This window comes from Clinocottus analis, unplaced genomic scaffold (genome assembly GCF_023055335.1).
Source record: "Clinocottus analis isolate CAN_PGR_092001 unplaced genomic scaffold, fCliAna1.0.p SCAF_1, whole genome shotgun sequence".
NCBI lineage: Eukaryota > Metazoa > Chordata > Actinopteri > Perciformes > Cottidae > Clinocottus > Clinocottus analis.
In genome coordinates, this window is record NW_027175820.1 from 12,591,430 (window position 1) to 12,618,793 (window position 27,364).

Genomic DNA, 27,364 nt, shown 5'->3' on the forward strand with positions numbered 1-27,364 from the left:
CTTTACGGGTCATGGTTATTATTCATTTATTTATTTATTTATTTTGCTTAAACATTATTCCACAAATATACAAACTATTGCTGTAACGTCAAATTCGCATTCATATCGCTTAATTGTGCCTTTAATTTTACCGGTGATATTAAAACAAAATTCAAATACAATCCATATGAATCAAATACAATCCACAGTAATACAGGTGGAGGTGGTGTGCACTAACTGGCTCTAATAAAGCAACAATTACAACAGAGCCACACACAAATAAAGTGTGCATGAAACAAAGTTGAATTATTTATCTTTCTATCAATCTATCCTCTTCTTTTGAATGGCATTAGTGTCTCTAACTGCTAGAGACACACTTGGTGTTCACTTTATGCCGACAGGTCAAAAATATCAGCTCATTATTAGAAACAGGATGTTTTAGGTTAAACGTCCACCAGACATACATTACTTCAGAAGATGATATACACAGGGTGGCGCTATTGGTTATATCCGGGAGCTTTTGGTCTGCAAATATATTCTGCAAGGTGTTCTTGATCATTGAAAAATATTTTAAACATTTGCATTAAAGTTTTAAGCATACCTGCTTCGTACATTTCAATCATATAACTAGTAGGATAAAACAGTAGATCAGATAACAGTGCAACCTCTTATTTAACTTGCAAGGAACTCATCTTTCATAAATCACAGGAACCTAACTACCATGCATGTAATATTTCCCATTTCATGTTGTGTTTAGTAACACTACGAGGAAACACACCCACGCGGGTGATCTGGTAGAGAAGAAAGTGGTTGGTTTGATTAGGTAATTAGGAGCAGGTGTGCAAGCAGGGATAGGCGTGCAGGCAGAGGATGGGCTTGGTGAACAGATGGGGAACATCTAAAACATGAGAACAGAATCAATATGGGCTGGGTTAGGGGATACGCCCTGTCTTGTCTAGGCTAATGGTCAGTGACACGTTACAAGCACACTCCTTTCTCTTTTCTGTGGGATTGCAATTAAACCATCTTTTCATTACGCAATTTGGTGACTCAGCGAGCTGGCTATTTAGCGAGATAGTACTTTATGTTTTCAATTACAATTACGTAGCTTATGCTGATGATAGTGTAAATCCCTCATGCTGGCTATTATTATGATTGTGGTCAGGTAGGAGTGTTGTAGAGGGACTGTTCTGCTTAGAAAATGCAGTATCAAAATTATAAACACTTATGAATTTGAGTGTACCCGGCGGGGTTATATGTATTATGTTATTTGAAAGGGTGCTAGCTACTCTTCTGATACTTCTCGCTCCACAGTCTGAGAAATTGGTTACTTGGACAATTTAACAGTTGTAAACATTAACATTAAAAATGTGTCCAGGTGTAACGGGCCAAATTAACCCTCGCCCAGATTAAACCTGAGTAAATCCCCCGGGGATAAACTGTCTACACCCGGGGGTGTAAGGTATCCCAGGGCCATACTATACCCCTCCAGGCCTCCAGTTTACCCAGGGGATTAAACTGTTTTAGGCCGAACCATACCTGAGGTGTGAAATAGCATAGGCCGGACTAGACCTCTGCAGACAGGGCCGGTCCTTTCTATAGAGATCCTAATGTCAGATAATCTTGATAGTTAGCTAACGTTAGCTAGCCAATCAAGGGCTGTGACGTTCATTATTGCCATACAGTTAAAACTTTCGCAAGGCTATTTTTTAGCTACACATAGCCATGTCCATCTGTACCGCAATTCGCTTCATTTTCGTTGGGTCATGAAGTTGAAATTTGAGTAATAATAACAATGTTAGTATTGGTTTAGAAAGCTGGACAGTTTAATCAGATTTGATTCAACTAATCAACAGCTATCTTGGAATGAAAAAAAAAGTATGTCAGGCTGTCCAAATACACCAAAATGCTACTGAGAAGTGTGGTAGTAATCTTTGATCTTTGTGGATGTTTTTATCTTTTTAAAGTGTTTAACTTTGAACATTGATATTGTAGTAAGGAAATGCTAGTCTTAGAAGTTGAAGTTGCAGGACGTAGTCATTTTTTATCTTTGTGAAAGTCTATGTTTTAGAGTTTTAAGATTTAAGTCAGTTAGCTTTCTCACTTAATTTACCTGACAAAGCTGAACCCCCAGTAAAATGTTTAAAAAACAAAAACAATCTTCTGGCAAACAATTTTCAGCCTTGTCCTACAATGGCCACTGGGTGGTGACAAAATATTGCAAGAACAACTTTTGTAAAGCTCCATGACTTTCCATTGGTTCCTGTCTATTACTTTTAATTATATTCTGTTGAGCAATTCACATTGTTTTTAATATTTATCTTGGATGTAAAAGTACAATTTAAAAAGTAAATTTAGAATAAGACTTAGATCGGACTTCAGGAAACACACACACATGCACACACATACATACACACACACACACACACACACACACACACACACACACACACACACACACACACACACACACACACACACACACACACACACTCACTATGTGTCTACTGCCTACAGAGGCAGCCTGTTAGACAGGTTACACCCAGAGAGTGGCCTCACCACCCAACGTCATTTCAAGGCGAGCCTTAGTCTGGCTGGAGACTGGTTGTGAGAAGTGTATTCTAGTGCCACCCGTGCACTTCAAAAGAGCTTTCCTTTGAGTTGCATTTGTCTCAGGAGGGGTGCTACTGAACTGTACACAATTTGTGGGCGAAAAAACTAATTTATTAAAAGATACATTTAAGTCAGATAGGAAAGGACAGTCAAAGGACATGAACTGGATATCGATGAGACAGAGACACAGAGTCACTTGAAAATGTCATCTGTGTATGACATTAAAATGATTAAATCATGTGGCGGCTCCACAAACAAGCATCAATACTGCATATTGAATGGAATTATCAGTACCATCTCTCCCTTTGGTTCCTGCTTAACCTAACAGAAGCCAAAAGGGCTTAATTTCTAACACCAGTTACATTTTAAAGCACACAAGAAAGTCATATGCACAAGCATATTTAAATTAATATTGATATAAAGTTCTAATGGATGGTACAACCAAAAGGGAAAGGCTTGTGAAAGAGTAAAAACTGTAAAAGAGGATAACAAAAAAGATAACATAATCCTTTTATCAAATTGTGACAGACTGAGCTGACAGAGTTCAGGTTGGATTGCACTTGAGTCCATTGTTGGGAAGTTCTGCAGCCGCGCATGCCCAGTTGTTTCTCTCCCAGCGCCTAATGAATATTGATGCTTGTTCCGCGTGCAGCGTTGTCTGATTGGACCTTCTCGCTCCGTTTCCTGTGTTGTGTTTTCAGAGCCGAGCTTTGAGGGCACAGCTCCCTCTGTAAATGACCGTCTGGCCGTGTGTTCGAGCACTGCGCCGCTGCTGTCAGCGGAGGACTCGGATCTGTTTGCACAATGGACGGAGGACACCGCTGAGGATCAAAGCATCCATGCTGTCTGGAGTTTACCGGGGATATCTTCTTTTAACTTGGGTTTTGTCCTCTGGCTTTAGATTTAACAATTAGAGAGTTTTTTTTAAAACTGTGAACTTCACTGAGGTTTGTACAACTAACGTTACTGGATCGCGGAGAATACGACAGAGAAGACTGCGAGTGTTGTTTTGAAGGCAGAGGATGGTGAGTAATATTTACTCTGGCTCCTGTTTTAGGATCAGATCATCTTTTAGTTAGTCCCACAGCGGGGACATTTGCAATTTATATAAATATTTTTATTTGTATACAGTGTTACTGATAGTTCTTTTATGGCCCAGTTGCAATAAAGAAACAGACTTGTAATTGATATAAAATCAATTTAAGTCCCACAAATAATGTCGGTTCTGTCATGGTTATCTCTTCACATTATTAACTAAATAAAAAACGATAACCAATTCTAGTTTCTGTTATTTTACTTGACATATACTTTTATTGAATTTATTTTAGTTGAGAAAAGCTATCTAGATGTTATTTGTACCACAAACTATTTGTGGTACATTGTTTTCATTTTATTCCCATTTTGATCATCAATCCACAATCAGTAAAATTCACCTGACGGTCCTTGACTCTCTTCTCCTCTGTCTTCATTCTGACAGTCTCTGATTGTCATAGACCTTTTATGGGCTACAGTCAAACTAATCAGACAGCACTGACCCACAGCTGTAGAATTAAACTTATGTGAGTGACACCCAGAGACTTAGAGAGGCTGCAATGTCACATAAAAACATTTGTCATTAGGTGCAGCATTTCCTTTAAAACTGGTTAGTCTTAGAAGGAGAGGCAGCTGGGGAGTGTATCAGATGGAGCGTGTATTGCATGTGTGCAGCATTGTTGTTGTGTCAGTGTGTGTGCTTGTGCGTGTACATTACATGGAGACAGGTTTTTCCTGGTTACTGAATGCTATCCCTGGAGCTGACGTGCCTGGAGCTAAGTTATGGAGGAGTTTGTGTGGCCTTGTTGTGTTTTGACATCAATTCCTTAAGCTACTGTCTTCCCACTTTGGCTGATGAACATATTAATACAGCTGTAATGCAGCTTTTTAGCACATATTAATGTGTCCTTGACAACATTGCTGCTTCTTTGTTATTTATGATGTCACTTTTAACTAAAGACACACAGGTTGGTTTTGAGCCTAAAATTTGCCTTCAGGAATATAAAGAAACATTTGTTTGTATCTCAGTCTCCATCATTGCAGCTTCATACCTGTTGCTTTGTTCACTTACACACAAGCAATGTCTATTCAAAACAGGTAGGGCTCAAACCTGTTAGCCTTCTGCTAACCAAAGTGGCATATTGAACCCGCAGGTCTGGTTGCCTGGAGACCAACCGAAAGGACAAAGGTTGCATAATTAGCAGTCAGCATAACAGAGCTTTTGCTCTTGAGCTGAGATATAAAACACTCCTGCAACATTCGTACTTTAATGTCGCTTTTGTGGGGATATCACATTGTATGTTGGAGAGTGAAAGAGCAGTCAGGACATTTGTTTTCTTCTTGTGAGGTAACTTAAAACACTTTTTTAGCTTCGACAGGATTATAGAGCGGTTTCAAGAACGGCTTCTAAGATGTGATCACAACACCTATTGTTGTATTATTTTTTCAAACAAAGAGCGTATCATCAGTTAAAGAGATTACATTAGCTGTAATGTAGAGAGCAGAAGAAAGTCTGGTTGTCAGCCTAACTGTCTAGAAGAGCAGACAGCAGCATCGCTCACTGGTTCCTTCTCTGCCAGATGCTGAATAGCAAGTCGGTATGACAGCAGATGGTTTGCATTAGTTTCTCCTACAGGGAGGTGCGTACTGAGTAACCCCCATCTCCCTTCATTTCAAAGCTGGCGCTCCATTTTCAAACCGATCACTGCTGTAGAGATTTGCTCAGGAATTCAAGCCGTCTCCCTGAAACAGGACGAACACCCAATCTGTGGACCTGGGGAACTTGTTAGGCTTGTCGCTGTGGTTCAGTACACTCGCACACTCTCGACCAGTTTCATATTTGTGACAAAACTGTGTGTTCAATGCTCCGCTATTTGTGATGACAGACATAACGAGTGTTGGTTTCTTCTACTGTTGCACTTGTTGTAAATCATTCTGGATAAAAGAAGAGTATACGTTTCACATCGTAAACATCTGTTGTTGACTACATCAAGTTTGTGAGCTTTTCACTTTGTATAAGTCTGTACTTGTGCCGATTACAATTTTTACTTAATTTAACCATTATTGTTTTTGTTTTTTTAACGGAAATGCAACTTAGAGATGCAACATTTCAATTGCTTTTATTATTTAATCTTTGAATTTATTGCAGGCAGGTAGTGGTACTATTTTTTTTTCTTGCTTTAGATGTTGTTGCACATGAGTCCATCCAGTCAGGAAAAATGTTGAACATCAAAAACCTTCATAATCAAACACTGTAGAGATGCACCCCACTCATAATAATGTACTCCATTACTTACCTCATCTTCTTAATTGGCAACACATTTTGTTTTTTCTTAAAACTCAGGCATGGAGCCAAGCATCTGTCTTCTATGGTGGAACATTTTACAGTTGATTTGATTTATTGAAATCTTAAACTGAATATTGAAGTGTTACATCTTCCTGCACAATTCCTCTGTCTGAGTCTAGATAACTGAAAACAAATAGTTATTTCTTCCTTATTTATTTATTGTTGCACAGTAGCTGTTAGATCAGATACATAAGCTAAGGTGACATGGCACCTTTTGGATTTATTTTATTAAAAAAAGTTAAAAATAAAAGATCCTATGGCATTATTTCAACAACATTATTTCAGTGTTGCCACTTACCAAAAAAACCCATATATTTCTATTCACATTTAATCGGGACGCTCAAGACTTCTAGTATTCCTGTAATTGTGAAACATGATATTGAACTCTGGAAGTGGTGAGATGAGGAGGCCCCAGCTGTTTGCATGACTCAGGCCCAATCCCAATCTCCACCCTTACGGACTTTGAGGCGCGCTCACGTGAAGTCCTTGAGGGTCTCGAGGTGTCCCATTGTCAAATTGTGGAGTGCCAGAGGGCTCTATGGCAAACATTTTCAGCCCTTTATGAACCCTTTCTATAAGTCGACATCAGATGCTGACTTTGTCTAAGGGAATTACCCACAATGCATTGCAACGAGAGGTTAAACCAGCAGTTCCCAATGGAAGAATAGAGACGTAAACAAGGAGGCACGTGGGCATGTAGCCTAATAAATTACCTTTACAACATTATGGATTAAAAATGGAACATAAAAACACATGAATAGGAAGAAAGCAAGCAGAAATGATATATTTGTGTATATTCATCAAACATTTAGTTTTGCAGGAAACGTGAAAATAAATGATATAAAATGATTTCACATCTCGTTAGTAGGACGTTCAAATCAATGAATAAAAATAATAGAATTAATCAACAATTGTACACAATATTGTTTTATGTAGTCACGTGATGTTGCAGTAAAGTGCTGTCCCATTCATATTTACACCATCAAGCCCTCACAGACTCTCACACTCAACCAGTTAGCAGCTGACGTCAGTGAGTCCCTGAGGGTTCAGGGCTTGAGGGTTTAGGGTGGAGATTGGGCCTCAGTTTGTTTACTGGGACCCGTGAGCTCTGTGTGTGTTACCCCTCCTGTGGCCAAGAGTTCAGAGTAGCTGCCCAGTGTGCCTCCACATGTCTCAGCCTTGTTTTAAAACCAAAGACGCCTGTCTACTTGCACTGTAAGTAGACAGTAGTTCTGGTTTTGTATTCTCAGCTGGCATGTTTTCACTATAAATGATGAGAAGAGGATACACACAACAACTGAAAAGAGCACTGGACACATTTTCTCTGAGATTAACTGGACAATAATTAAACAGCTGTAATATTTTATGGAGTTATCATGGGGTCTAAATTGAATCACATCAGCTGTAGCAGGGTGACAGTAACTACATTTTTAAACATGCTCTAGGAATGCCAATGCTGGTCGATGCATCCACTACTTTTGGTCGAACTGAAATATATCATTACCTTTTGCATGTATTGCCATAAAATTTGGCACAGATATCAATGGTGACCAGAGAGATTGGTAAATCTGCTGCACGCATGATAGCATTGTCATTGTGAGCATGTTTGCATGCTGAAGTTAGCATTGAGACCAATGCACCACTGTGCCGAAGTACTGCCTCTCAGAACCTCTTAACTTGTTAATGCAGGGGTTTAGTTTTCTTTTGTCTTTCCGTTTTTCCACAGCATGTTTGAATTGGAAATTGAAATAAGGTGTCACATTAGGCACAGCTGTATCTGCAGCTGCTCAGGGTTTGTGTTCTCACTGTCAGTGAACATGCCCATCAAACTAGTAGGAGTGAAGTTGATGATATTGTTTTGTCAGAGTTTATCCATCTTTTTTAGCACCTGCACCTACCTTCCGCTATGCCCCACGCAGCCTTTTCAGTTTACTTTCCTTTCTTTTTTTTGTTAACTAAAATGTTCTTTTTGTTTGCTCTGTCTTCCCATTTCTGTTCTCTTCCGTTTGTCATTGTCTCTTGTCCATAATGTAAAGCGACTTTGCATATCTAGAAAAGCGCTATATAAGTTGAAATTATTATTATTATTATTATTATTATTGTTATTATTATTATTATTATTATTACTAGCACCTAAGCATCTGTGCTGAAACCTTTTTTTGTTGTTGTTTAAAGCTGTATGCTGTTAATCTAAATGATCTTGCTCAACTGTTTTTAGAACATTCTCAAATACCGGCTCCATGTAACGTCCTTCAATGCTTGTTTAGTTTGTTTTCCATGTTTACAGACCATGAACCAAGCAGTGTTCTGTCATAGCCGCATATTTGCATGTACGACTTCCTTCATCATTGACGGGTAACAAGTGCAGACTCTTGTGCTCCGGTCATCTCTCATAGCTTCCCATCGTCTCATGCCAGACAGTGTTCGGCCTTCTACTATGTCCATCTCATTTGTCTTTATGTCGTCACTTGCTGTCTGTTTGGCCTGATTGCTGTTGTTTAAACCTACTTCTTCACAGAGACACTGTACTGGCTCAGTTAAAAAAAAAAGCCTTTATTTATCCAAGAGCAGTTGTGATGTTCTCTTATTTGAATATTAAGTTGTGAGTTAATATTTTTAGCAATGACCATGTGGGAAAAACATGGTAGACACAACAAGAACTGAGTCAAAGCTTTTAAAAGGCTTGTCAGCTGTTGTGTTTTTCTGGAGAAAAATGAAGTAACTGACTGGAAACAAATTTAAAATTAGCTGGTTTGAATTAGTTGTCTTTTTGGGCGTATGCCTCATGGTGGTGATGAGTCAGTGCATTTCTCACCGTGAAATCATGCAGTGACTGTATATCCTCTTGAATATCCTCTTTAAAATATTTACCTTAGGGGATTAATAAAGTACACATCTATCTAACGTCCAGCTGGGTCACAATAACATTAACAAACCTAAATACATTATGAAACATATAGCATGCCCCAGGACATTCACCAGCTTTATCGTCTGATGATCTGATTGGAATTGATAGAAAACATGGAGCCGGATAAGCAGATCAAGCTCAAGGCAAACTTTGATGCACTTCTTGTTTTAAGTCACCACCTATAATTTATGAAACTGGCTGGCATTTCTTGCCATCTTTTTTAGATAGTCAGGATGAACACATGTGCAAGAGTATTGTGTATTTTTGTTCAACACTCAAGCACTGCTCTTTAATTATGAGAATCACAGTATGCATCATCAACCATCGCAGGCTGGTGCTCCATTCACCGCATACTGAGAAGCAGCACAGAGATTTTCTGTACCATCAGTGCCTGCGTTAAACAGCTGAGTCATTTTTTTTAATGTACATTATGACTGTACTCACTTTGGTTGAGTTGAAAGTCATTAAACTCACATTTGTCATGTGTATGCACCACGCCCCTTCACACAATGAACCTGCAACAGAAAACACTAATGCACTTGTCATCACAGTTATATATATATATATATGCAATCCAAAGCGGTTTTAGTTTACTGATAGTAAATTTTGTCATGAATATTAAAGGCTATCGAGCCTTCCATTGTTTTTTAGATCTGACTAAAAACTCTCTAGAGAACAAGCAGCGTTTTTTTAAGGGACAATGTGTTCTTGCTCTTATATTAAAGCGCAGGGACCGCCTTGTCTGACCTAACGGGAGCTTTCTCACAGTCACTTGAGGCACCTTTGACTAATGTCAGCCTTCCAGCACTGCACTTGAGACCCAAACAGTTTCGGCACAGAGCAAAATATTTCCTATAATTTGACTTGTTTTTCAACAATATACCTGTTTTCTGTTTTAAGTTTATTTGTTAAAATAATATCTCGAGATATTAGATTTACAGAGAAAACGTAAGACTTCTGTTCAGGGATACAGTGGCTCAGATTCAGCAGGAAGCTTTGTTGGAGACCTTTGTAAACTTTGACTTTAGTAATTGGCTTTTGTCCTGGAAGCTGTTTATCAAAGAGAACGGCCACTGTCGCATGTTAGGGCTCTTCTCTCCATGGTATATTATGAATAACTGGAGGCTTTATTATCTCATCAAAAAACAAAAAGAAAGCTGGGTTACTGACATTATCAAAGCCATCTTTAGTAAAATGCTAACAACCCACTTAAAAAGATTACTTCTCTAAAGGCCAGATTCAGTTTTATTTTTTTCTGCTCCATTTATTTGTCAAAACTCAAATTTGACGAGCCCATGATTTTCTACTTACATCTGAAGAAGTGATGGTGGCATTAAGATAATTCATGAGTGGCATGAAGCGCAGAAAGCCCTGGCATGTTTGGTGGCATTTTCCCAAACCAATGATTCACTCTGTCGAGCTTCTCCGTCCTCCTCAGATTCAGATTGAAAGAGTCTCCAGCTTGTGTCTGACATGTATTTGCATGTGTTTGGTTACCACGAGGGAAGATGCTGGTTTGGATTCCGTTGATTGAAACTTGACACTGCAGCCCTGTTGTGGTACAAGGCATGACTATGAATGAGTTTCCACTGCAGATGGTTGTTTACATTCAACCACTACTGGGGCTGCTCTAAAAGAAGATGTCCATTACTTTGTGACACGTCTCTGAAGACCTAAGCTAAATTACACAAAATTGTCTTTGATATTTAGTTTTATTAGCAGACTTGTTGTCATCCACTTCAAAGACTGAGATTAAAGTTTAAAGTCGGCTGTTCTTAAGTTTCCAAAGTTTTACTCTACTCGTGGTAAAAAGAAAAGTGCTGATCACAAGCTGAAACTCTGTATTCATTGTGAGATGTGTTATAAGTCGTCCAGTATCTGTTTACACTTGATCATTATGTCCTCTTTCTCTAGGAGAGACGTGCTTAGCCCTGCCCTGCAGGCACAGCAGTATAACATCATCACAACCAGTCAGTGCTCATGTTACCAAATCCTAGTAGAATGATTTACTTCTTTTTTATCCTCCCTCTTGTGTGACCTCTTGCAGCGCCGATCAATAACAGCGTGAGAAATCTCGACATGGAAATAAAGTGAGAAGCTTGTTGGTCTGCATTATTTATATTGTTGCAGTCCCAATAACATGCAAGTGGCCACTGTCACCATTAAAGATCATTTGTGCTTCCCTCTATCCTCTACTGTGTGTGCAGGTGTTTATCACTTAAAGGAGAAAACAGGTTTATAGTCATTATCACTAATAATAGACATTGCACATTTCCCGTACACCATTTCCACGGACTTAACATATGACAACAATTAGCCGAGGACCTCAGGCAAGGGCCATGAGCATTGTGGCTGAAATTTTAACAATTGACTGACACTGTTGAGGACGATCAGTATTAAGATGTTGGAAATAAGAGACTGTTTCTTTAGTGTTATATTTGGCTATATACTGTATTCTTCCTCACAATCAAAACAGACTCTATAGATATTTTTTTCACAGTCACTGCAGGTAAATCAACATAAAGCTTTCGTCTTCCTCCTCTGTATGGTGTTAAGCCAAATGGGACTGCATGTTGTTTGTGGCACCACAATTTAGACTGCATATTGTATGAATTTTCAACAGTTAGTTTAGAGAAGCTTTTCTTAATTCAGTCTGGATTTATTCTTTAATCAAGCGCCAGGCTCATCTGGAGATTTCAGCACTAAGATATTCCTTGAAGTGTGTGTGTGTGTGTGTGTGTGTGTGTGTGTGTGTGTGTGTGTGTGTGTGTGTGTGTGTGTGTGTGTGTGTGTGTGTGTGTGTGTGTGTGTGTGTGTGTGTGTGTGTGTGTGTGTGTGTGTGTGTGAGAGGGCTCAGTGTGACCTTAATGAGCATCCCATACCTAATGAATTTCAGACACACTCACTCCTCTCATCATTGTTTATCGTCTCCCTCTACCTTGGAAAGGCTAACCATCTCAGTCAGCAGTTTCATCTGCTCTGGTCTGATTACTCAATGAGTGATCCTGGACAAAGTGCAAACGTAAGCAAGAGAGACCAGGTGGAAATACTGTTTTAGAGAATAATACCTCCCTAAGCTGCATAGTTTAGATCAAAGATATGTTTTGGATTCCAATAAAGAGTATTGGAACAAATCTGTCAAATCAACCCACACATTACTGGCGTGGATACCGCCAGTATGTGTTTTGGAGCTATTCCCTGACCTATTTTGTCATAGTTCAGGAGTGGACAGTCTTGGTTCCTATTTTAGTCCTAGTAGTTTGAAATAGTGTCTTGTAGTAGCTCTTGACAGAAATAATTATGAAAGACTTGGACGGTATTAACCTTTTTAGCTCCGAGCTCCCCAGCGCCTGATTTCTGAGAAACAGTTCTATTTTCTAAAACATAAACTTAATTATCTCTACAACCACAATGTGTATTAACTTTATTTAAAGTGCTACAATACTGTAACCCTTGTGAGAATATACATATGGTAAAAACAATTAAAGTAACTGTGAAATTTAAGTACTTGTGTTACGTAACCCTATGAACCTTCTGCAGCAACATAACGTTTTACTAAACTAGTGATAAGTACCCCTTTTCCAAGTTAAATTTTAATAACAAACACACTGACGTAACCGTAAGGCTTGTGGGAATCTAACAAATTAATCCATGTTCTTGTAACCTCCTATACCTACTTGTAAATCACAAAACGGCTACAGCTTCTTCTTTTTTCTGTCAGCGGACTATTTTGAAGGCAGAAGCTTCGCTAAAGGGAGGATGTAATCCAACAATGTTTTCCCATAAAATAAGTAAATTTTCTATTTTTGAACTGAACGAAACATTTTTTTTTATTATTATAACACCTTCCCAATATATCAAAGCTTTGTTTTGCAGTGGTTTTTGTTGCGAATTTGGATTCCTTAGGTCCTAACCTTTCCAAAACCTCCATGGTACCATGGTTCAAATCTTGCTCAGAATCATGCTGGATGTAATATTATTATTTTTATTATTATTACAATATATATATTTGAAAAAACAACTTATTTGGGTTTATATATATGAACACGGGGAACAAGAGATACTTGCCCATATATGGTTCCACGGTTTTCGTACAAAGGTATGATTTCTGCGTCTTGCTTTCCGCCTGCTGATGAAAGTGAAGCCGGTTTGCTACAAAGTTAGCAGGCTCACTTTAAGGACTGACTTATAATGTGAGATAATGAGATAGGTAATCTGTAAAAGCATACATTTGTGTGTCTTTTGTGTTACAATAAAAGTATGTGGTCATGTGATAACACAGTTGTGAGCAGGGACTGTTTTGAAAAGGGAGTTGGTGCACTCAAGGAAGCTCAACGTGAACTTGGTTCTCTTGTATTACAAATGTGATTTTCAGATGGGAAATTCTTGAACCTATCATCAAGGATCTACAGGACGTCACTGAGGATTATGTAACTCTGGCAAACAAATGAAGCTGACTCATTGTGCAGGATAATAGGTTGTCTATCACAAGCAAGTTTTAAGTCTTTGTACATTGATTTTAATACCGTGCTAAAATGAACTGCTTGAGGGAAGGAAATCTATGAAAAAAAAACAACCTTATGGTACAATTTGTGAAATGGTTCTCAATGGCGTAAAGAATACATGATTTAAAGTGAATGGGCTAAAACATGTAAAACCACTGGCATGGTGCTTGAAGTGTTCTGCACGTTTGCTGCATCAAGACAAAATATTTTATCTTTAAGAATATTGTGCAGATTTGTTGAAGGTCATGTTACAGTGTGATAGCCAACATGCATCAGGGAATAACTATTTCATCAAGTCAAAAACTGAGCTGAGCAAATCACACATCACGACAACTCAAAATCATAATGATAGCCCCCTCAGTGCTTTTACTGTGACTATGGATGCTAAGCTCAATTGTATTCTGATGGCGACTATTTTGTTTACATTAATTTCTCCCCAAGATCTTGTATTGATGATGGTAGAGTCTAACCGCTGCACAAAGTCTTGGGTATAAGGTCTGGACTCCATGTGTGAAAATTATGTCTCATGCTCCCTGAACCACTCTTTCACAATTTTAACCCGATGAATCCTGTCGCTGTCATCTTGGAATATGCCCGTGCCATCAGGGAAGAACAAATTTATTGATGGAATAACCTGGTCGTTGCTGAATCTAGACCTGAGCAACTGCAGCAACCCCAGATCATAGCAATGCCCCCACAGGCTTGTACAGTAGGCAGTAGTAGTTAAATCCAGGTGGCCACTTTTTTTTGGCCAGGCAGCATACTTTACACTCTGCAAAACCCTTTACAAAAATGACCAGAACAAAACAAAAAACAAAAGGAATTTCATAGGACTGAGTCTTTTTGGAAACAATCTTCAATGACTGGAATTACCCTTCAGTTGTGCTTTAGTTCGTGCCACATGTTTATCAAAATTTTACTCTGGTCTTTATGGTTAGTTATTTTGTCAGCAGGCTTCTCAAAACACAATTGTTGATGAGTACTGATAACAAACGTTTGTGAATAACCGTCACATCTGTCTCACTGCTGTCGGACAGTTATTCATTGTCCTTCATCCACAGCTTGCTTGTCAACTAAAGAGGAAATATTAACAGCAGTGATATATCATCATGCAGTTAGTGCGTCTGAGAAAAATCTGTTGTGTGTGTATGCTCTGATTATTAAGTTTAGTAAGAGGACGGATTATTATTTTTACAACAAAAACATTTACTGTGTTTATTGTCGAAGCTATAATTGTTTTAATGTGTCTTTTAGAATAGGAACATTTTCTGGAACAGGACATTTTCAAGCAACATTGACCCTAGAAACCAGGTCAAATTTGCTGGTACATGGTGGCACTTCTAATCTAATACGTGAGGGTTTATCAGACACAGGGTCTTTCCTAAAGCGGTCCACTCCAGGCCCACGGCAAAATCGTATCCTCTGAAATCCATATCCCTTCAGTACATGAGCAGTAAGTCCGGCATGTAGCACTAAGAAGGCTGAGTCGTTAAGCCAGATTTAGCTTCAGATGCTTCAACTAACACATCCTGCAGTTTGATTTCAAATGTTCGGATCTGATGATGACAAACAGGAGAATTGGCGTGGTCCAGTGCTGAAACGGATACTTCACCAGTATTCGGTTTACCTTCACCACATGTTCTCAGCTTTACATTTTCATCCTCAATCATTTGCTTGTACAGAGGTTGTGCTCTTTCTACAGAGGTTTGGTACGCAGTGAATAACAATTTGAGTTGCTTCTTTTTTTAGAACAGAGGAATTTGTTCGTATGGCTTTTATCCAGATTTGCCTCAGAGGGCAGAGCACAAATGTAGTCCTAACACATGGTGGACTGTGTGTAAGATCCTGGGAGCAAAAGGAGAACGGCACAGAAGGAAGAAATGAGGGGAAAAGTGCCGCTTATGATACCGAATCAAACCCAGCCATTTCCTGTCCCCCGAGCCAGAGCTGCTCAGCACTCTCCATATATGGTAATGGTATTTCATGGAGGGAAACCCTGGGCTTATGGATCAGGACTGGTATTGAAATTCCTTTGTATTTAACTTCTAAGAAAAGGTCTGGTCCCATAGTTTGATGTTGGATGGTTTGGAAGTCTTTGGTTTTCAAAGGGAAAACTAATGAAGTTAAAACTGTCTCCTTCTTCCATTGATAACTGTCGTCACAATATCTGTCAAGAAATCTGATATTCTGATCAAACTGCCTGACTCTGAACACGGCCGAGTCTTTAATGAGTCCATGTGTTGTTGTGCTACGGAGGAAGTCTGTGGTTTCATGGTGATAATGTTGTGTGTGTGTGTGTGTGTGTGTGTGTGTGTGTGTGTGTGTGTGTGTGTGTGTGTGTGTGTGTGTGTGTGTGTGTGTGTGTGTGTGTGTGTGTGTGTGTAAGGGTTCAGTGGGACCTTAATGAGCATCTCATACCTATGAAGTTCAGACACACACACACACACACTCCTCTCAACGTACGATCATCATCATTCTTTTCAATCTGAAACATTTTTAATCTGGGATTTCTTATTATAGCACCTATAAAATACATGCATTCTTAATTGTTATGCTTGATGTATAATATGTATGTTGTACTGCCTAAAATGTGTTAAATTGACTTATCGGTATTAATGAAGGTTGTACTGTACAACGTCTACCGTCTAAAGGAATACATGTAGAAGTGAGTGAGCAGCCACTACCTCATTGGGTTATGCTTTTCAGCCACATTACACGACTATCCAGAAATCAGGAAAACATTTACACAAATATCTTCATAATTTGCTAAATTGATAAAAGTATGTTTAATAGCAATATGAAGGAGCATTTTCTTGTTCAACGGTTCAAAACTTTCCCCATAACAGCAATTTTAAAGTGGAAACAAGAAGTGACCCACCAGCCCTCCAAATCACTTGAGTAAAACGTCCCTCAGCTCGATGGAGCTGAGCAGTCGGGTCATTTCTCCACCCGGAAGGCTTTGTGTGCGAATATGCACACAAAGTAGCTGTGCAGCTAATCCCTAAGGTCACTACTGTACATAAGAATATGTTCTTTGTCCTCTCGCCTCATTAAACAAGGCCTGAATCAAAACAGAATGTACAATCCTTAAAATATTGGAGGTTTGCTTCTTACGTCTCCAGCTTGTTACCTCTCCCTTCTGGATTCTGCACACTTTCATTCCAGACATAGCAGAGAGAGGTTAAATATAGCATCGTCAATTGTTTTCACTCGCTGGGCCAGCTCTCTCTCTTAATGGCAGCTTTTAAAGAAAATGGTTTCATCTGCCAAAGTACTTTCAATAAGTAGGTGTAGCTACGGCCTGAATGAAAAGAGTTAATGCGTAATACAAGGAACAGTGGAAACTGTTAAACCTCTGTTTCTATTGATTGTCTGTTTGTCCTGAAAGGTGGATCTCTTCTTCGTGGCTCTTTAGGTTTTACCCTGTTTCCTTTAGGAAGCTATTCCTCAACCAAATCAAGGGTTTTAAATATTGTAACTTGAACAGCTTGAGATCCCACAAAGACAACAATGTTCATTTGGCATTACAAAAACTAAATTGACTTTAGTAGAAGGCTGGAGCCAGTTTTTTTTCTGCACGTCATCCTTGTCCACAATCTGAATTTGCTTCTTAAACTCCTCTCAAATGTTCCTCCCCTCCTTTCACTAATTGTCAGGAGGTGCTTTTGTCCCCGCGAGGGACATCAACCTGTCGTCGTTGCTAAGGAAAGAAGGAAGTCAGCATCTCCCTCTGCCTCAACTAAAAAGCAGTAAAACATGTTGGAGAGAATTAATTAAGCTATAATTTGAGTTTCGCCTTCTGAGAGGGGAAAGCCCACTGCATTAGGATGAAGCACTGTGAACATTGCTCGTCATCGCCCATAATATGACCAAGCTAAGTGGTTTTCACTCAGCTGTTGTAAAGAACTAAGTCGCTCTAGACTCTAGGGCGACTAATTTCTTGGACCTAGAGGATATTAAAAGCTTGCTGGCCTTCCACCTTTGCCAAGTAATTTAGTGTAAATTATTAAATGCAAATTGACTTTCCATTGGTTTATTTTGTTGTGGTGTTATTGTGTGGATCAGAGTTTAGCTCATGGCAGTTTTTGTTTAATTGACTTAATATTTTTCTTGTTTTACTCCCAGTTTTGGTGTTTTGAAGAGGGATTGTTTCAATAACTAAAGATTAGTCAGTGTAAGTTCCGACTATTGTGTATATACACTGTTCATTCTTGCATTGTAAGATAATTTATAGGCTGTACAATATGTACTAAATCAGAATGACAATACAACCTCTGACACTCAGAACATAAAGTTGGCAACCGAGTGCAGTTGGCGGTGTAAGTTTATCCTTGACCTTGTAAACAGCGATTGAGAAAAAGTGAATTCAGGAGATGTTCTGGATATTTTTACTTCACGCCTCAACTGCTAGATGAAAAGTCCGTGATCACCAACGTCATTAGGATTCATCCTCTATACATAACGTCTGTACACAATGTCATGGCAATTCTACTTCTAGTTGTGCAGGTATTTCATTCTGGACCAAAGTGATGGACTGACATCCAAAGAACCGTTCCTCTAGCAGGATCAAAAATATAAATAAATGATCTTATTATTAAAATATATTATTCATCCTCTCCTGCTACATGAAGTACAGTATGACGGAATTAATGATGTTTTTCTCTCTGCTCCTCCCCCTCCAATTACTTCCTCACTAAAGTGGGAGGAAGTAAAGAGTTAACTTTTGTGTGGCTTAATGTTTTGGATGTTTTGAGTGGTTGTCCGTCCAGGAGAAAGAGACTCACTCCCCACAGCACATTGTGACTCTCATCCACAGTAGCCAGACAACACTGACTCATAGCGCATGATGAATGACCTCAGTCCTCCGGAGACTCACTCAGCTAAAACAAAAACAGGAATGTAGGAACAAACCACATTGTTAGGATGTGGACAAAATTTAGGACGAAGCATCTTTAACACTTGGACAAATAACACAAAGCACTATTGGGAAACTGACCGTGCACTATTTCAAAGTAAACACAGCTTATCGTCCTGCTGAGATCAGAAAATGTGTACACATTTGACTTGTTATTGATGTGGTAATAATCATTTTCCCCTTGGATTTCATTTATGTGATAAACCGACACTACCTCGGCCTCTGAATGTGCTGCAGAGCCGGTATTCATTCACGTAGCAGTGCGTCAGTGTCACCTTGATGTCAGACTCTCGATTAGTCCATGTCGTCTCATTGTGTCCTTCACAGTGAACTAGCAATTATACATTGTGTGTGTTTTGTTGCAGGGGAGCCGAGGGCACCACCGGTACCACTGGCAGAGCCACAATGTCAAACTCAGCGGCGTGGATGACATGGTGCTGCTCAGCAAGATCAATGAGGACGCCATCGTGGACAACCTCAAGAAGAGATACATGGATGACTACATCTTTGTATCCTTTGCTCACAATTGCAGCTCACACCCCAACGAGAAATAGCCGAGCCCCTGTCTCATTCCTGCTATTCCCAGAATAGCTGAATGGTCATTCATAGTGTTGTTGTAGCAGTGAATAATAGTGTCAGTGTTGGGAGGTAACGCCTTCCTCCTCAGTCTCTACCATGTGCAGGGGGCAAAGGGCCTCTCTGTACGCACCTCCACCCAGACCTTTTATCTCCCACTCCGTCACCGAAGTCAGGGTTTATCTCACTATGGTGCAAAATGTGAACAAAATGGTGTCAGAAATTCTGGATTGCCTAATGATGAAATCAAGTCTTTTTGAAATTTGAGCATTGCTGCTGTCTTTTTTTTTTTAGCTGCCGTAATTTTTTGTTGTGATGGGTATTTTAAATGGAGGCGGGGTTGTCTTTTTCTTACAGTGCATCGCACAAAGTCTAAGTTTAGGTTTCAAAAGTGCAGCTGTGGCCACACACACATAAGCTATTCATGACACTATATGACTTAATGAATGAATGAATAACCCTGTTTGAAAAGCAATGCTGAGCAGCTCATTACATAAACTTCATCCTCGCTCCGGCAGTGCTCAAGAATATGAAGTTAAGTAAATGCTGGCACTTTTAGGTTCAACGTCTCTAAGTCAGGGCTTTGATTTGGGTCGATAAATAGCCGTAACTGTGCAGTCTCCTTGCCAAGCCTGTGGTTCCCTCTGGGCCACCCACAATAGCAGCTTTATTTGCCTTGTACTGCGTTTTGGCTTTAGTGCATAAAACCTCATAGTGTTACACGGCCGGTCTATTCTCTGTCATTTGTAAGCACTGAATACTTATTTAGCCTCAGGCCTGATCACCAAATACTCCACTGCTGCACTGTTGCACTCATGACATCATGGCAGTCTTAGATTAGGTCATTTCTATTCAGTAGAGTTTTATAATCTCTTTGTAAAAGTGTAATACAGATGTTTTGCCATTAAGCAGTGAATGTTTTACAATTAATACATAACTTTTGTTCCTCCAATAAGATATTTTTTAATTTGGTGTTATTAGTTTTTTTTAACTGATTTGTCTTCCTAGTATGATCTTTAATTTTGAACCTTCTCAGACATATATTGGTCCAGTGCTCATCTCAATCAACCCTTTCAAGCAGATGCCCTACTTTGGGGAAAAAGAAGTTGAGATGTATCAAGGCGCAGTAAGTAGGATACTATGTGACCTATGGCCAGCTTTAAATGACTACTGTTGTCTGAAAGATTCAGACTGGAAAACTCTCTTCATACTGTAAAAGTACTGATATGTCTGGTGGTTAAGATGGCAACTGTGTGAAGGACAAAGGCTTTGACATGAACTGGGTAAGTTCAGTGCGAAGTTTCCAGTGGACTGGCGCAGATGTTGATGTCAGAAACTTGACTTGGCAGTACCTTCACAGAACAGCATGTTCAAGTCTGCCTCCTCTCTTGGCCTGCTGAGAGTGGGCATGTCTCCTGAAGCCAGGGACACACTGAAAGACTTCTAATAGCCTAACTGACTGTGAAAACACTCAACATACGAGCCAGATTTGACAGTTTGGCAGATTACAGTTAAGTGCGGGTTCAGGTTTGCGTAGTGTTACAAACTGAAACAACAGAAGAATCTGATTTGTTCAGATTTGCTTGAACCCACAATTATTAAGGTACCAACGTTGGAGGGCGAGACATTTGGCATTTGTAAGCTGTTTTATTTGTTTTATTCAGAGCAGACCTAGGCCTGTGGGGTTAATAAATATTTAATATTTGTTTGCGTCAACAAACGCCACAAAAGGACCAAATTCAGTCATGTGTTAATCTATCTCTCAAAACTTCCGTGTCTGCCTGTCTCTTTGAAAAGGCAAATTCATTTCCTGAAACAGATGATCACTAGTTCTTTGCAAATGTTATTCAAACAGGAGTGCAGTTGTTGAGGAATATTTTCATCTGCGGCTTAACACATGTTTGGGTATTAAGCAGCATTATGCTGTTTATGCGGGATTGAGTCAAAATAAAGTACAGTGCCCATGTTCAGCATAATGCTGGGATATGTCGAACCAGTGAAGTGTATTTGGACAACAGTAGAGGTATATGATACAAAAGTATTTATATTTTATATTTTTTGGCTCCACCAACAACTGTTTTGGATTAACAACTTCTAAAGTTACAAAAGCTGTTTGATCATCAATTTTAATTAAATTCTTTTGTCAACTCTCAGGCTCAGTATGAGAACCCTCCTCACATCTACGCTCTGGCAGATAACATGTACAGAAACATGATGATTGACAGAGAGAACCAGTGTGTCATCATAAGGTAAGACTTTGAAATTACAATCACATCGTTCTCAACCTTTATTACACATCAAGAGCTAATCACATGTGACAAGATATTTATTGAGGGTTCATTTCATGAACTCACTCCTCGTGTCAGTGAGTGCCAACTCTATATATCAGTATGAGATAGTGATCTGTACAATGTAGTCTGTGAGGTACTTTTAACAAAGCGTAGCTGCTGCTGAGCCGCGACAGGTAATGATAATGGTTGGGAGGGGAACCGGAGAACAGAACAGGTTCCACAACATAATTTGGTACAGTTGATCGACTGAGAGCGAGAGTGACATGTTTCTTTTGTGTTTTTCCATCATTTTAGCCGAAATTGTTTTACTTATACCCAAACATGAAAACAATGCACAGCTAGCAGTTGGATGTGGCCTCAGTTCAGGATGTGAGATGGGAACAAAGCAGCAGTTATAGTGGCTATTTTTAAGAACTTCCTGCTTTAAAAAAAAAAAAAGCAAATTAAACAGGAAGAACACCTGCATGGTCCTTGGCCCACAATCTCTCTTTTTTCTGTATTTAGGGAGTTTTAGGTACTTTTACAGCCTGTTTGAGCTAGTCTGTGAATGTTTTGGAGCTGTAAAGCTGCGGAGAGAAAAGTGTGGTGTCATGATGGGGGCTTTATCCCACAGGCCCAGTCACCTGAGCAGTGCGGTTGCTATAGTGCTTACCTCATGATGAATGACCCCTGTTTCAGCACTTTCGCCTGTTGTTTGGACAGCCAGCAGTTGCTAGTTCAGTTTTCCACATAAAGGCACTGAGATGGATTTTGTGATCGACTAAATCAGCAAGAAAAAACATGGAAGTAGTTTTATGATGAACCAGGTCTCTGCAAACAAAGGCTGCTGTGGACTGCTGGCCAGGCAGTGTGGTCAGCATCGCACTGCGTTAGCGCTTTTTCACACTAAGAAAATGTGTGAATTAACCATAAGGGGAATTCACAATAAACTGGTGGAGCAGTTTTGAGTACTCTTGCGGGAATTGTGACTTTTTATTGAGTTGATCTTCCCGCTAGCTGCTTATTACAAGATGTGATGACGGGGGTGAATTGGAGCAGGTTGGTGTTATCAATTTGGCACTCCCCATCAAACTATTAGATGCAATCAGAGCTGTCATCTGAGGACGAACCGTCTCACATCTGTTCCCAGCACAGATCATAAATAGAAGTTGGTCAACAGTTTCAACAACAAGCCATGCTTTTCTGTCAGTGTTAGCTGGCTTAATACCTTCTTTTATTTTGTCTTATTAATGGCCGCTCACATTTTGGATCTGGAGGATCATCTTGGTCCTTGGTGCTGATTCTTTGTCGATGGCTTTCATCCCAGTTTATTCTGTGGCTGGCTTCACAGACAGCTCATATCCTCTACTTGCGGTGTTCATGCAGTCTTTTGTCCAGAGCGAGTTCACCAATCTAGTATTCCCCTCAGCTGTTGTACATGAGGTCATGCACCACTCCAGTCTTTTTCTCACTCCTCTCCAAAGAACTGAGGCAGCACATCAATTATTTAAGACAAAATCCATGATTGATTGTGCTGCTTTGTAAAAGCCCGCCCAAAAGTTCAGACATTGTATCTTACCAACAGTCCAACGTCTTCCTGCTGCTGGTTAGACGCACAATCCTGTCGACGTGTTACTCGTCTACATTTTAATTTTTTTTACACCGCTTAATCCAATATGTTAACTTTCTTTCACACATTTTTCTGTAATAAAAAGGTTTTAATAACACAAATGCAATAATAGCGTTGCACGTCCGCAGAAGTAAATTAATCACAAACACTTTGGGGAGATAGGTTGTTTGTTATTTTAAGTTGTATTGATCAATTTGAAATTGAAATGGATGTCCAATTCCTTGACTCTATCCTTTTCTTTTGGACTGCTGAATTGGTCTTTAATACAAAGTCTCAGGCTCCAGAGCCTCAGGCTCCCTAATCCCAAGAGTCTACTTGAACATACTGTACTGCAACTAGTTCTGTAGGAATGCAGTGCGCCTTTTAGATTTAAATGTTTAGCTCAGTGTTGACTGTGCATCCTTTTCATAGCTCATGTCAGACAGTATTTATGAAACTTAATGCTTAAATATGTGTGCCTCTGCAGTACATTGTTTAACTCGTGTCCTTGTTTGGTTCATAAATCCCCACGGAAGTTAACAATGCCTTCAGAATTTTACAGCCACAACAATAAGACTCGCCCATATTGGGTGAACTAAAATGAGACTCCAAGTCCATTGCAGCTTGTGTTGAAAGAAGCTCTCCAGCAAATAACTTTTATGAGGAAAAACAATGCTCTCCAATGGAGCTCTGGAGGTTTTTTTCTGACATTAAAAGTAAAACAGCAACTCAGCTAATCAGTTTTTGGTCATTAGTTGTAGCGGTTAAGTGTGCAGTGAGGAAGCCCAGACAATGGTGAGGGATTTGGAAAGAGCAAGGAGGTAATAGGGGGAGGGTCAGAACCATATAGAGATTGCTGTGTAATAGAGTGGCTCCCATGACTTCCTCTGGCAGCCTGTAACAGTCTGCAGCTGCGTTTCTCATGAGGCGTTACCAACCTGACTCTCGGCTTTATGGCATAGAGAGAGAAAAAAACAGACTCCACCGTCATTTATTGCCAAACCACATATATCAAAATAAATATGACACTGGCAAAGTGAATGGCAAAGGGGAAAATAGATAAGTTTAGGGTGACAGGGAACGAAATGAGGGAAAAATCTGTGAATGTGACAAAACATAATTAATGTCCTTGTTGCTGCAGCATTCATTTGGCCAGATGTGCTGTGACCCAACACACATGTAACTTCCAAGTGTACATTTAGTGTACACTTTAAAGCAGGACTTGGAATACCCTCTGTTTATTCAGCAAGTTCAGCATAACCAATGGGTTGAAGGTCATCTTTGCTCTTTGCTTAAGTGCACACAAAGATACAGACATGAACAAATTGTCAATTGCAATTACTATTTGCTGTATGAAGTTAAAATGTCTGCAGTGTCTTAAAACATGAATAAAATTAGAAGTTGTACCTTCATATGAAGCAGGATTTTATTGTTATGTTCATATCCTGTCTTTATTGATGGAACCTAGAATTCAAAATGAACCTCAAACATTATCATGACCATGTCCACCACAGTAATGCAATCATGTACACAAACCACATACAACTTAACAATTATAAGGTATTATTTCCCTTGTGTTGAAACATTTTGTGAGACTGAAAATAATGGCAGTACTGTATGCACACAACATGCACATGCAATCGCTTAAAGCACATAACTGTCTGATTCTCCATGGTGAATGCTTAAATCATGTCTGAGCATAAACTCAGGTGTCCCAGATTGTAAGAATGTGAAAACAATTACTGTCTGTTTTTCAGTGGAGAGAGCGGAGCCGGGAAGACGGTGGCAGCCAAATATATCATGGGCTACATCTCCAGAGTCTCAGGAGGCGGACCCAAAGTACAGGTGAGAGGAGCGGTTTTCTTTTCGATTGAGGACGGTAAGTAACAGATGCATGAGACGTTTGAGATTTTTGAGCTGCATAGATGGAATGATAATGTTGGACATGCTGGAGCTGAAACTCAATGTAAAATGCATCCACCCACTTTGATCTGTGCAATAATCATTCATAGTGGCAAGCTTTTGATCAAGGTTCTTCAACTTGAACAGGGTTGGAGTATAAAGATGCTGTTTCTGTCATTATTATAAGTATTAGTATATATTCACTAGAGTGGAAATTCATTTTATTATATAACATTTTCAAATGAATGTGTATTCTTCATAACACATCCTACTTCTCAGATCATTTACAAAATGCAATATATTGTAATGGCACGGCAGGCTTTTATGACATCAAACAACCTGTTGCTTTTTCATTCCTGCACTTCATCTTCCTCCTTATACCTCATTATCGCCCATCAGCAGCCTCTTATTCGCCCAGCCCCCTTCAGCCATCTGGCAGCCCCTCAAAACCAGCAGATGTCCAGTTTCTAAGCTCGATAAAGATCCAAAGTTTGATGAGGAAATGCCTGCACCATGATGGCTGAGGGATTTTTATATTTAATCCTTTCAGAGCTGCTTCCACCAAGGCAACGTTATAAATCATCTCCAGGCTATAGATTACCAGTAGGGCTGGTCGTCTGGAGACATTGCATGTGTCTCTGTATTGAAGGAATACAATATGATAGTTTTTAGTAGTAGTCATGTATAGAGAACCAAACAATTCATTTAAATGTGAAGTGCAGTGTTTATTATTCCTTCCATACAGGAGTCAATTTAGATATGCAAAAAAGTTACTCTGTGTACAATAGCGGAAGTGAGAATAGCTCTGCCTGCTGTACCAATTTAAAACTCATGTGTTTCTGACATGCAGATGGTTCACAGGAAAAATAATGTGATCCAGGCGTGTGTGTGCGTGTGCGTGTGTGTGTGAGTGGAAAGTTACAGAGATGTACACACCAGCCTAGGAGCGAGTATATGAAGTGTGTGGTATTCCTACCTGCTGTCTGTGACATAGCTAATGTCTCATTGCATCTGTCTGTCTCCTCGCAGCACGTCAAAGACATCATCCTTCAGTCCAACCCGCTGCTAGAGGCATTCGGCAATGCCAAGACATTGAGGAACAACAACTCCAGCAGATTTGTAAGGCTTTCTTTTTTGAGTTTTTCCACTTTTTGAGAATCAGAACGCCTAGCATTGCAGTGCAATTCAATATCGATTCTTTTTGACTAATGAAAACTTACGAAAAGCCATTTCAAAGAATGTAAAGCTACAGGAGAAATTCAAAGCAGTTACAGTAAAATACAAAGGACAGCGTATATGTATTTATTGTATATCAAAGCGTATTTGCAGTGTAAATTAGGATGCCTCTGGGAAACATGGATAAAATGATAATAGAGTAAGCCACACGCATTGTAGACGCTGAACAGTTTTGCTACTATACTTAACCCACAATAATTTAACTTTTATGTGGCGCACCTTTGGCTCCAACTGAGACTTTTGAACACAAAGATTTGCATTAACAGCTTTTCTGTTTCACTGCATGAGGAGGTTAACCAGCGCTGTGCTTTAAGGACATGTTGCATTAAAAGATGTACCTGCGGAACCAATGAGGTGCATCCTCCACTGCTTACAAAGCAACCCAATCAACAAAAACATAAAATTAGTTTTCAAGTGAGCATACCGAGCAGTGTAGTCTTATTAATTTGGTTTGGCTCTAATGGCACAAGATCACTACTTTTGAGATACTGTCTTTGGATAAATAGTGACTCTGATTACTTTTAAGCCATGATACATTACAAGTTTGTCTGAAGTTTGTATGAATTTGCATACACACACACACACGACTAGCACTGGGTTTAAACATTATTGCAGCCCACTCCAATACTGAAAAAAACATGCTTTGATCCATCAGGGGAAATACTTTGAGATACAGTTCAGCTCCGGTGGCGAACCAGATGGAGGGAAAATCTCCAACTTCCTTCTGGAGAAGTCACGTGTTGTCATGAGGAATCCTGGAGAGAGGAGTTTCCATATATTCTATCAGGTGAGGCTTATTTTTCGAGCCAAAGAGTGAACGGGACACATTTGGCTTGTAAAGAGGGTCTGTGAGGGAATTTCAGGACACGTTGGGTTAGACACGTTGGGTGCCATTTGGCTGCAGGAAGAAGGTCCAGTTGTTTTAGTTGTGAATAGCTCGAGGTCCCTGGAATAGATAGTTTACCATGGTGCAGTTTTCTTCACATGCTAAGTTGTGCACAACTTATACGTATAAGGCTGGAAATGTATAAAAGTCTTTGTGCAAGAACATGTCTGTTACACTCACTATGCACCATTCATTTCTGCTCTGCAGTTGATCGAAGGAGCCAGTGGAGAGCAGAAAAGCAGCCTGGGAATCACAAGCCTGGATTACTACACTTACCTCAATCAGTCTGGTTCCTACAAAGTGGACGACATAAACGATAAGATTGACTTCCAAGAGACGACGGTACGGTCAGATTCCTTCTGTTTAACAGGCAATAACTTAACACCCTCAGTGGTGTTGTGTGTGTGTGCGTGTGTCTATGAAGCTGATGCCAGCGTTCATGTGGCTCATGGACTTCTCCTCACATTCCTCTCACTCCCTACCAGTCCTCTTTTGTTTTCTTTTCTAACAATCTCCTCCTGGTTGTGTTTACCAGTGAGACCGCAACAGGAGTAATTAGAGGACATGAGCAGGTACCACAGGAGTG

At 39.6% G+C, this 27,364-nt stretch overlaps 1 protein-coding gene across 2 annotated transcripts in view; it reads left to right on the forward strand.

Annotated features, from left to right (window-relative positions):
• The first annotated feature begins 3,345 nt into the window (after window positions 1-3,345).
• Window positions 3,346-27,364, forward strand: part of myo1ea (myosin IEa) — a 44,914-nt gene continuing 20,895 nt past the window's right edge. For both annotated transcript variants that reach the window (XM_068573638.1, XM_068573731.1), the window contains exons 1-8: window positions 3,346-3,617; window positions 18,665-18,808; window positions 19,912-20,001; window positions 21,030-21,124; window positions 24,512-24,599; window positions 25,686-25,775; window positions 26,548-26,679; window positions 26,986-27,120. In XM_068573638.1, the coding sequence (XP_068429739.1) occupies window positions 3,615-3,617; window positions 18,665-18,808; window positions 19,912-20,001; window positions 21,030-21,124; window positions 24,512-24,599; window positions 25,686-25,775; window positions 26,548-26,679; window positions 26,986-27,120 (777 nt within the window). In that variant the 5' untranslated portion in view covers window positions 3,346-3,614. The remainder of the gene's footprint in view (window positions 3,618-18,664; window positions 18,809-19,911; window positions 20,002-21,029; window positions 21,125-24,511; window positions 24,600-25,685; window positions 25,776-26,547; window positions 26,680-26,985; window positions 27,121-27,364) is intronic.